We start from the raw sequence: 12,118 nt of genomic DNA, 5'->3' as shown, positions 1-12,118 counted from the left end.
GATTTTAGAAATGAAGACTCAATAGAAGCAACAAAAACTACATCAAATAAAGGAGAAAAATGGAAAATTTTTTAAATGTAAGAGGGAATATAAAAACACATAAGAAGAATTCAAAAGAAAATTGTAAACATAAGCAAAGAAGATGCAACATATACATAAGAGTCTCTGAAGAAGATATCAGAACAAAGAAACAAATAACTAAAATTACAATTGAGAAAATATTGATGAAATAATTGAAAACATGTACCGAAAGAATAAACTTCATACCTGAAAATATTATATTGGCCTAGAATGCCCAGCATAAAGCACTTTCTAGTAAAAATTACTGACCTTGTAAAGAAAGAGAAAAAAATCCTTAGGAATCTAGACAACATTAGCATATTATCTGTTATGAGAAAGAAAATCAGTTTATCATTAGACTTTTGACAGTAATGCTATATGATGGAAGAAAATGGAGTAACATTAAAGATCTTCAGAGAAAGAAAATGTGATTTTATATCCAGAAAAACTGACCCTCAAAAATATAAAAGACATAGACAGTGATTTGCATGTAAGAATTCAGAGAATGTCATTCCCATGGCCCTTCCTAAGGAATCTACTAAAGAATTTGTTTCAGCGAGCCCTTCCTAAGGTTCCACTAGAGAATGACTTTGGACAACCAAAAAGACTAGAGTGGCATCCACACAGGACTAGTGTGGAGTATTAAGTAGTTATTAAATGAAGGCTGAAAGGGAACACTCCTACTGGGTAATGGGTGTATGATTTGACAGTGCAGACTTAGCATAAATATAATAAACAAAATGTAGAGGAAGGGGTGCACACTTACAAAACCAAACCAGTGCCAAACCAAAACAACAATAAAACAATTAGACATCTCTTTCAGTAATCATAGTTGGTAGTGATAGTATTCATTATTGTTATTCTGAGACTGATGTCTTAAAAGCCCCTTTTCTCTCTCTGTCTCTGTCTGTCACGTATGACAGCTACCACAGTCCTCAACTCTAGAACCACCTCCGGATCCCTTTCTTCCTTCTCCTAATCTTCCCATTCTCTTCATTTCTTTTCCGCTGTTAACTTTTAGTCTCTTTCAACCTGAATCAATCGATCCATTTTCAGTTTTTCTTCACAATCATTACTCCAGCAAGCAAAAAACTAGAATCTAATCTTTCAGATACAAAATTCTCCTTACCAGGTAGAAGAGAGGAAAAAGCTATGAATATATCATTTATTACTACTGTGTCACATCCCCTAAGAAACTGTGTTATTCAATGTTGATGTCTAATTTTAATATTAGATTTCTTTGAGTTCCATAATTCTGCCCTTTTTTCTTTACACTCATCTTCCGTAGTTAAATTTGTTGAAAATAATTGCTTACTTGTCTGTATACTTTATTCCATCTTTATAGGTGCTGCCTGTACAGTCCTTTTTTTAGTTATGTGTCTAGGAAACATTCCTTAGATAGACTAACTTCCTAGTTCTTGATAGCAAAATATTAAAAGGCTTACTTAGCAAAGAACTGGCATAATGACATATTATTAGGTCATGAGTACTCTTTGGTCCAGGAATTTATGTATAAAAATATATTTTAGAATATCTGTTCTAGATCATGTCTGATATCTAATATTCTTTTTTTTTTTTTTTTTTTTTTTTCGGTACGCGGGCCTCTCATTGTTGTGGCCTCCCCCGTTGCGGAGCACAGGCTTCGGACGCGCAGGCTCCGGACACGCAGGCTCCGGATGCGCAGGCTCAGCAGCCATTGCTCACGGGCCCAGCCGCTCCGCGGCATGTGGGATCTTCCCGGACTGGGGCACGAACCCGTGTCTCCTGCATCGGCAGGCGGACTCTCAACCACTGCGCCACCAGGGAAGCCCAGATATCTAATATTCTTAATCTACTAGTGTTGTAGCTTTCCTGTGGAGATTGGATTTTGCATTTGCATAGGCTGAAAGGAGAGGGAGGTATATATGTGGAAAAGTAGAGAAATACTGGTTAAGAGAGACAAGGACAATTCTCTTGACTTTACCTGGTGCCACGTTCCATGTTTACTTGTATGCACTTTCCATGTTTACTTGTATGCACTCGTAAAATGGTTGGATCCTGGATTTCTTTGTGTGCCTTTGGAAGTTTTGTCAGATGGGCTGAGGTGGAGGATAGAGTAAGGCATCTGGATTCACTATCATTATGGATTTTCTTTGAGAGTCCTCTGGTAGAACAAGTGGCTTTTCCTCAAGTAGGAAACAGCAAGGCTCTGGGCTTTTCTAAAGTTCGATAAATTTTGTGCACATGAACTTACTCTGTTTGTTACTCTGCTGCTACCAAGAGATCAGGCCTTGCCCTTCGAAAAAGTAGCAAAGAGGGTCGTCAATGAAAGCAAAGTTCAAAAGCAGAATGATAGTGAATAGACAGAAGCAGCCAGCCCTCCATATCACTGAAAAGATGAAATGAGATGTTCGTAAAGGGAGTCAGAGTGCTCTGCAAATGTTGTTATTATTACAAGTAATAACAACTTGATAGAAATATAGATGCCTTGTACCTTACTTAAGTGTACAGTGGAAATGATCTCCACAGCATCCTTACTTTTCACCAATGTAATGGTATCTCCTGGTCTTGGATTTATATGTATCCCTCAAACAATTTTTTATCGTATGTCTTCATTTTTCTAATATAAATTCTCTAAAAAGACACAATTCTCAGTTAATACACTCTCCCCTAGAATAGCTGCAATTTAATCTTGACCATATTCGTCGACAGAAATCATTTAGAATGTTTGTTTTCTGTACTAACATGGTAAAAGGACAAGAAAGGAAATCAACACAAGAAGATATAAGATTAGCAAATAAAACACACGATAAAACATTCATTTCCATGAATGATTTTTTTAATTTTTACTTTTAATTTTTATTTATTTTTGGGTTGGGTCTTTGTTGCTGCGTACGGGCTTTCTCTAGTTGCAGTGAGCAGGGGCCACTTTTCGTTGTGGTCCGTGGGCTTCTCATTGTGGTGGCTTCTCTTGTTGAGGAGCATGGACTCTACGTGCGTGGCTTCAGTAGTTGTGGTACGTGGGCTCAGTAGTTGTGGCTTGCAGGCTCTAGAGCGCAGGGTCAGTAGTTTATGAGGGGAACTTTATGAGGGGAAAAATAAAAATGTTCCCACATCTCTCCGTTCAGAGGAAACCACTGATGGCATTTTGATGTATATCTTTCAAAACAGCTCTCTCCAAAGGCAAACACAGCGTTAAATTGCCACAGTAATATTGCACATGCTGTTCGGCAGCCTTAACTTGGAGCTGCCTGATTAAAGCAGCCATGTAAGTGATGGGCTCTGGGCCTCTTTACATCTGATAGCTAAATAAACAGCTCTAAGATGCATGTCCTTGAATATACGTTTATTCACACTTGATAAAGTACATCGTAGAAAAAATTTTATTATGAGTGGAATATCTAACAAAGAATACATAGGCTTTAAATTTTGAAGCATATGGGCAGACTGTATTCCAGGAGCATAGAAATTTACATTGTGAATAACTACCATTCACTGTGTTCTCACACCCTCTCCAGCATTTGATACTGTCATTTTATATTTTTAAAAACTTAACAGTAAGACATAAAAAGCTTGATCTCATTGTTTTATCATATGTTTCTTTGATTATTTCTGAGATTCATTATTTTTTCACATTTTTTTTTGTTATCAGCATTTTTCTAGGTGCCAGTTGTCTATTAATCCTCCTTACTAAATTTTCAGTAGGTTGATTGCTTCTTATTTTTTTACAGCTGATTGTATATTGAGGATATTAAGTCTTTGTTAAGTGTGTTGAAAATATTTTTCCTAGTTTATCATTGCTTTTTAAATTGGCTTAAAGTATTTGAAAAATTTTGCCATATGTAGGTTTTAAATTTTTGAGTAATTACCAGTACTTTCTGGATTTTGTTGTATACTTAAAAAGACATTCTCCACCCATATTTAAACAGAGGGTAAGAAGAGGATGAAGAAAGGAGGATACATGGACAGGCATTTTACAATTTATAAAAGTAGGAAAAGGAGCTATTCAACAAAACAAACAATAATAAAACAAAACTTTATGAGCCTATCTGGTTATGGAGAATTGAACCAGGTAAAATATAAAGCCGTTTACCTGTTCTGTGCAGTCAATACATGGAGAAATGCTTTCACTGATTCAGCAAATATTAAATACCAGGTACTGGGCTATGTTTTGATTCAGAGGAAAAAAGATACTGATTCCAAAAATAAAGTAAAATTGCCCCTGCCCACAAAGAGCTTACAGACTGTAATAGTCATGTATGTACAAGCCTAGAATCCTCATTCCTTCTTCCTTCTCTCTTATTCTACTTCTAAACCATAAAGGAAATAATTGGTAAATGCTAGGAATCCTGCCTTCTTGAAGAAAATATTTCTTTTGATTTCAAAAAGAACATATTGTTTAAAAGACCCCAAACTTCTCTTCTGTATCTACATTCATGGCTACCTCCCTGCAAGGAGACACTTATGCCTTTGAGGCACTGACTGGGCTGTAATATCTAAACCTGTAATCATGTTTTATGCCAGGAAAATGTTTTCAAAACATCTGCAGTATTTAACCAGCCAAGGTGTTTTGTGAAAAATATTTGTGAATGCTTCCATCAGGAGATACTCACTTGTGAGTGAAGTAATGGATGAAAATATTTGAAAATATTTGGTCATTTTAACTCTGTGTGTCTGTTTTGAATGTGCATATGCTCATGTGTAACAGTAGAATTTTATATATATATAATTATGTTTTTAAGTTAACACAACTATTCTATTTAATTTTGTAAGGGAGAAAGGAGAACATTAAGAATAGAAACTAAGATCTACTTTATAATGAGAGGAATAGTAATAGTCCTTTATTGTTTTAATAGGATTTTAGAAATTATTTCACCTTTATTATTCAGTCTTCACAAAAAGCCTGTAAAATAAGCATCAGTATTTTTATTTTACATAATGAAGAAATGTGGCTCAAAATGATCGGGTGATTGAAGTTCCAATGTTAGTAAACATCAAAGATGAAAGCAAAACTGCAAGTTTCATTGCTCTTTCTACCATACTACAGCTGCCCAAGGTGAAGGCCCTGTCTAACCTGTAAAGAGAGGAATTGAGAGTTAGTTCCCAGTTATCTATAGGTGAATCTAATGAGACCACAGCCACTTACCACGGGTTCTGCTTGCAGAATGAATCTCCCTCTTTATCCTGCTTGCACATTGTGGTAGGAAGAACGTGCGTTGGAGTCGAATACCTGGGTTTGAATTCCAGTTCTGCCACTTATTAGCATATCGAACCTAAACTCTTTTCCTAGTATTCACGTAGGAACACTGGCAGTGATGGTACATAGAGTGAAGATTTGTTGTGATATCTTGGGCACATAGTAGGTGCTCAAGAATCACCCAGAAAACCATGACCTGATCTCTGCTAGGATGGTGTCAAGAGATACAAAATGATTTGGGGAATAAAGGATTATAAGGAATGGAACGATAGACACAAAAGCAAGAGACAAGAGTCAGTTTTGAGCCCTTTGTTCAGCCATATGCGAAGAATTATTTTTTTCACCGTGGTTACATTCATCCTCATGTTCACTTATGTCCCAGGAGGCATTATATTAAGGAGATAGAAATGGGGAGCCTTGAAAACGGAAATGCAGGAATGGCTGAACCTTTTTATAGTCCTCAAAATGGACTTTCCTAATCCTTCTCTTTCCCACCTTTTATAGCTGATGGTGTCTGTATCTTCAGATGCTCACTCAACAGAGACACTGAATATTGCTGTGTGGGGAAGGAGTCCATCTTGATTTTTCTGGGCTACCACAGTGCTTTGCTGAAGTTTGAGTCTCATGCTGGTAAGTTTTGTGTCTTTTCCAAGCCCCTGGCTTTTCCAAAGGCAAATCTCCTGGTTGGTTGACTTTCGGCACCGTGTTTCCTGATGCGAGTTGCCATCCATTGATAGAATGATTTAAAACTGGTTCTGGTGCTTAACTTGATGTGGTGGCTAGAGAACAGTCAGCCTTCCCTAGACCGTGAGAACTTTTGTGTTCTCATACCCCGCCCCCCAACCCTGCTTTGGTTCTCCTTCATCCAAAGCTGCAGGAAAGGACACCAACGATTGTCCAGATCTTCACCACTGTTGTTGATTCTCCTGTGAAGTTTGCCGAAATGTGATTTTCAGTTTGAGCGTCAATGATTTCATCCTGTTTTTGTCTTTGAATCACTTGCTGAGCATTTTTAGACTCTGGACAACAAATGTCTAGCAATAGGGAGGTAAATTAAAGTATAACTAGAAGTATTTTAAGAAAAGACTCAAAGGCACTCTGAAAGATTTCTGGCTGCTGGTGGGTGGGGCTGGGTCATGAGGCTGCTGGCTGTAGGATCCGGGGGGTCCCAAAGCTGGTGTCGACCTGCTGGTGGGTGAGGCTGAGGCCCAGGGGGCCCCAGAGCTAGTGCTGGCTCATTGCTGGGGGGGAACCAGGTGACTGGCTGCAGTGCCCTGTGAGTCTGGAGGCTAGTGCTGGCCTGCTGGTGGGCAGGCTAAATCCTGGTATGGCAGGCTGCAGGGCTTCAGTGGTCCTGGGGCTGGTGTCTGCCTGCTGCTAGGTGGGGCTGGGGCCCAGGGGAACCCAGGACTGGTATCCACCCAATGGTGGGTAAGACCAGGTCCTGGGCCTACTGCTGGCTCATGCCGGCTCACTGGTAGACAGAGCTGGGTCCCAGTGTCTCTGGCTGTAGGGCCCTGGGGGTCCCAGGGCTGGTGCTAGCGCACTGGTATGTGGAGCCAGCCCTGGGTCCTGGCCTCTCTGATGGACAGGGGCAGCTGTGGGCTCAGGGGTTCTTAAGGCCATGGGCCTGCTGGTGGGTGAGCCGTGTTCACCTGGCTAGTTGCTTGGCCTGAGGCATCCCAGTACTGAGGCTGAAAGGCTGGTAGGCAGGGCCACGTCCCAGCACTAATAAGCTAGAGGGAGGATTCCAGAATGGCGCTTACCAGCACCAGTGCCCATGTGGTACAGTGAGCTCCCCAAATGGCTGCCACCAGTGTCTGTGTCCCCAGGGTAAGCTCCATTTGCCGCCTGCCTCTCTGGGATGCTCTCCAAGATCAGTGGGTGGGTCTAAACCAGGCTCCTTTCAAATTACCGCTTCTGCCTTGGGTCCCAGAGTGTGTGAGATTTTGTGTGCACCCTTGGAGAGCAGAGTCTTGTTTCCCACAGCTTTTTGGAACTCCCGAAAGTAAGCCCCACTGGCCTTCAAAGCCAAATGTTCTAGGGGCTCATCTTCCTGGTGTGGGACCCCCCAGGTTGGGAAGCCCATTGTGGGGCTCAGGCCACTCCCTCCTTGGGGAGAACCTCTGCAATGTAATTATCTCCCCGTTTGTGGGTCACCCACCTGGGGGTGTGGGTCTTGACTGTACGACATCTCCATCCCTCCTACCATCTTGTTGTGGTTCCTTCTTTATATCTTTAGCTGTAGAAGATCACCATTTCCATTTGGCTATGATGAATATTCTTTTACCGTATACATTTTCTCGTTCCTGTTGGATCAGTATCTAGGAGTAAAATTGCTGGGGCATAGAATAACTGTATGCTTAGTTTTATAAGAAATAGCCAGAATTTTTTCCAAAGTAGTCGTACCGTTTTACACTCCCACCAATAATGTGTGAGAGTTCTGATTGCTCCACATCTTTGCCAGCATTTGGTCGTTCAGTCTTTTAAGTTGTTTTTTCATTCTGGTGGGTGTGTATCTGGTGGGGTGTATCTCATTGTGGTTTTAATTTACATTTTCCTGATACCTAATGATGTTAAGCAGTTTTTCACATGATTATGAATTAAAATCATTTGCTTGTTACTAACTGGTTGTTTATCTATGGAATTGTTCTTTATATATCCAGGATACCAGATATGTATCACATATGTAATTAATGGGTGTTATCTTCTAGTCTATAGCTTGCTCATTTATTTCCCTAATGATATGTTGAGAAGAAGTTTTAAATTTTGATGAATGCCAGTTTATCCTTCTATTTTATATTTCCTTTCATTAGTTTTATAGCTTCAGATTTTATATTTTAGGTATATAGTCAATCTTAATCATTTTTTATTTGGTGTAAGGTATTTAGCCAAAGATTATTTTTAGACTATATGGATATCCATTTATCCTAGCCCTGTTTGTTGAAAAGACTTTTGCAAGTTAAATGATTGTATATAGACTTGGTCTATTTCAGAGCTCTCCGTTCTGTTCTCTTGATTATCTTTGTGCCAGTATCACATTGTCTGGATCACCTTTAAAGTAACACTTGAAGTCCATTTAAGTTTGTTCTCCTTTATCAAGATTGTTCTAGGTATTTTTGGTCCTTTGCATTTACATATACATTTTATAATTAAGTTGTCAATTTCCACAAAAGTGCTTGGTCTGATTGTGATTGAGATTGATCAGTTTGGTGAGAATTGTCATTTTAACAATATTAATTGAATTTTATCTGATTTGTAAACTAACAAGTTAGGTTGCCGCTATTCCATGAATGCTGACAGAAGACATTAAGACTCCTGGTGCAGAGGTAAAAGACGATTTTAGACTCTCAGGAAAAGAGCAGCAGCCAAAGTGTGAGCATATTTTCTCTGAGTTCTTTAAGCCCCAAATCCTCCAGACAGATGTGGAGGATAAGATGGGTGCCTGCACATGCAGTGGGATGCATTACAGGAGAGAAACACCGAGCTTGGGGAACTTCTGTTTAATAGCAAGCAGTAACCAGGCTTGCTCTTTGTTCCAGAGGAAGATATTACTTCATACCTCAGGGTTGCTTGCTGCATACACCACCCTGAGAAAGAGCCCAGGTAGAGAGTGCTGAAAGCCTGGCATTCATGGCCTACCCAGTAAGGCATATTTGAGTCCCATCTAGAGACCCATGGACAAATTTATTAAAATAAATAAAGAAAGAAATGCTACACATTTATTTTTTTAAAAAGAAATACTACAAATTTATTAAAGAAAAAAAATGCTACAGGGCTTCCCTAGTGGCGCAGTGGTTAAGAGTCCGCCTGCCGATGCAGGGGACATGGGTTCGTGCCCCGGTCCAGGAAGATCCCACATGCCGCGGAGCGGCTGGGCCCGTGAGCCATGGCCGCTGAGCCTGCGCGTCCGGAGCCTGTGCTCCGCAACGGGAGAGGCCACAGTAGTGAGAGGCCCGCGTACTGCAAAAAAAAAAAAAAAAAAGCTACAAATTTATTTTTAAAAAAATTTTAAAAAGAGAGACCCATGGAGGAGTATTTCCCAGAACTTTTTCTTCGTAAGGAGGAGGGAGATTTTCTCATTTATAAACTCCAGAGAACGATAGTACAGAAAACTTCATTCCTAGGTCAAATCAAATCAGACACAAACACATATTTTCCAAGAAAGACATTCATGGACAAGGCATTTTAGAATTTCTTCTACAGGGCTTCCCTGGTGGCTCAGTGGTTGGGAGTCCGCCTGCCGATGCGGGGGGCACGGGTTCGTGCCCTGGTCCGGGGGGATCCCGTGTGCCGCGGAGTGGCTGGGCCTGTGAGCCATGGCCGCTGAGCCTGCACGTCCGGAGCCTGTGCTCAGCGGCGGGAGAGGCCACAGCAGTGAGACGCCCGCGTACAGAAAAAAAAAAAAAAAAGAAAGAAAAAAAAATAGAATTTCTTCTACAGCTAAGAAAAATAATATCAGTAGTACAGGATGTTCCACAGGCAACCCTCTTAAGAGTTCAGTAGAGATAGGCCCCTAGTCTTGGTAAAATGTAGACCTAAGTTATAGATAAGTAGGTGCTTTAGTCATTTAAGATATCTCCAAAACTAGACAGACAATACCAAATGAGGATGAATACCAACCTCTCAGTACTTTTCATTTGTTAGAGGGGACTAGACATCCAATAGACAGAAATAATTCAGATAGGCTTGAGACAGAAATAAAGCTAGATATCCAGATAGCAATGAACAACAAATAATTTAGAAGCAGACTCAGTGAGTACAAATTACTACCTTAGCACAGTTAGACTCGCCCCAGTAGCCAAGAAAGATAGGCCTGAACCCAAGGAGCTTGTAGGGTGCATTTCTCAGGCAAGCTCTGATAGGTAAGTCTGTGTGAGCATCTTAGTAGGACCTCCATGTTAAAATTCAAACAAGAACAACTTAATAAACATTTTTGGAGTACTGAGGGGGAGTTTTATCTTTAATAATAAAATAAGTATGAGGAAGTCCTGCTTTCACAAGAACTGGCTCCCAGATACAGAGAGAAGGCTGTATTTGTAGGTCAGATATGACAGCCTGCAATTCCTTGTGTGTGTGTGACTTTTTAATTTTATTTGTAATTGTGGTAAAATATGCATAATTTTAAATGTACCATCTTAACGCATTTTAAGAGTACAATTCAGTGGCATTAAGTACAATCACATTGTCGTACAACTCTCACCATCCATCTCCAAACTCTTTTCATCTTGCAAAACTGAAACTCTTCACCCATTAAATAACAACTCCCCATTCCCTGCCTCCCCACCAGCCCTGGCAACCACCATTCTACTTTCTGTTTCTGTGACTTTGACTACTCTAGGGTGCCTTATAGAAACTATAGTACCTGTACTCTTGTGACTGACTTATTTCACTTTGCGTAATGTCCTCATGTTTTATCCATGTTATCACATGTGTCAGAATTTCTTTCCTTTTTAAGGCTGAAAAATATTTCATTCTGTGCATATAGCACACCCTGTCTATCCATTCATCCATCAATGGACACTTGGGTTGCTTCCACTTTTTGGCCCCCATGAACAATACTGCTGTGGACATGGGTATGAGACTTTTTTGATGGGTGAAATCTATATTGGTTTTGGCTCTGTAGAGGTGCCAAGGAATGAAGAGGATATAATTTTCACATGAAAGTGTGCGTCATTAATTTCTTCACTGCATCATTAATTTCTGCACAACATCATTAACTTATGTTACACAATTAAGAATTTGTTTTTCTCTGATTAACTTGAGGTTTATCTTTCTCTGGCAAATTTTTTCTTCAAAGTGCAAATTTTACTGTTATTCCTGGTAATAACATGTATAAAACACAAAGCATTTAAAAATATCTGTTGTCTCAGTTCAGTCCAGCAAATATTTACTGATCACCATCCATATCCCAGGTGGGCTGCTCTGGATGAAAAACACAGCCTCGGACTCTGAGAGATCTTAAGGTTGGAGGAGGCAACAGATTCACGAGCAAGCAATATGAGAAGCTCTGAACGAGTCTCTTAAGTGCTGTGGGGACATTAGTCAGGGCACCTACCTCAGCCTTGAGGGTCGAGGAAGGCTTCTCAGGAAAGGGACTGTTTAAACACGGCAAGAATGGGGTTTAGAAGAGCACATTGGGCAACAAGATTAGGGAGGATATATAGAGTGAGAAAAAACAAAGACCTAAAGAGACACCTTAAGGAACCACCGACATTTATGGGCAGAGAATAGGAAGTGTGGAAATGAGACTGAAAGCAGCAGCCAGAAAGGCAGGAGAAAACCAAGTGAGAGTAGTACTGTGGAAGTCAACAGCACACTTAAGAAAGGAGCAAGGTTATCCAGATGTTACAGAGAGATGGAGTAGGAAAAGACGTAAAGGTGTGCGCTGGATTAAACAGCAGGGTCTTTGATGAGCTTGGCTAGGGAAGTTTCATTCGCAAAATTTAGTACAAGATTAGTGCACTGAATCAGATCCGTTGATTTCTGGGTGAGGGCTACATACCAAAGACAATCATTTTCCTCCTCTCTCCCGACACCTCAGTAAAATAACAGACACAGCAAGAGTGAAGAGAATGAAGGAAGGACCGTCAGGAAATGCAAGTTCAACAAATTCCTGGAAGATGGGTGATCAGAGAGAAGAAGGAGCAGCTCAGAATCTATGAGTGGGTGCTGCCATAAAAGAGAACCCCAGGGGCTCCGGACTCAATCAGACAGTAATATGGAGGCTAGCAGTGAGGACGGGGGAGCCAGATGGGATTAACTAAATGTCTCTCTACCCGATGATGCTATCAGCAGGCTCTCTACAGCCTCTCTCCTCCTTCCTTCATCCCCATGCAGAAAGTGCGACAGGCATTTTACTTCCAGGGAAAACCAGAGGAC

The 12,118-nt window shown here is 40.5% G+C and overlaps 1 protein-coding gene across 1 annotated transcript in view; it reads left to right on the top strand.

The window, feature by feature from the left end:
• The window catches only part of LOC137227049 (histone-arginine methyltransferase CARM1-like), a 265,505-nt gene that overhangs the window by 95,570 nt on the left and 157,817 nt on the right, over nt 1-12,118 (top strand). The window contains exon 2 of the mRNA XM_067742423.1: nt 5,741-5,866. Coding sequence (XP_067598524.1) covers nt 5,741-5,866 — 126 coding nt within the window. The remainder of the gene's footprint in view (nt 1-5,740; nt 5,867-12,118) is intronic.

This window comes from Pseudorca crassidens, chromosome 7, assembly GCF_039906515.1.
Source record: "Pseudorca crassidens isolate mPseCra1 chromosome 7, mPseCra1.hap1, whole genome shotgun sequence".
In the NCBI taxonomy this organism is placed as follows: Eukaryota; Metazoa; Chordata; class Mammalia; order Artiodactyla; family Delphinidae; genus Pseudorca; species Pseudorca crassidens.
Note: the sequence above shows the minus strand (reverse complement) of the source record. Positions and strands in the feature narration are given on the sequence as shown.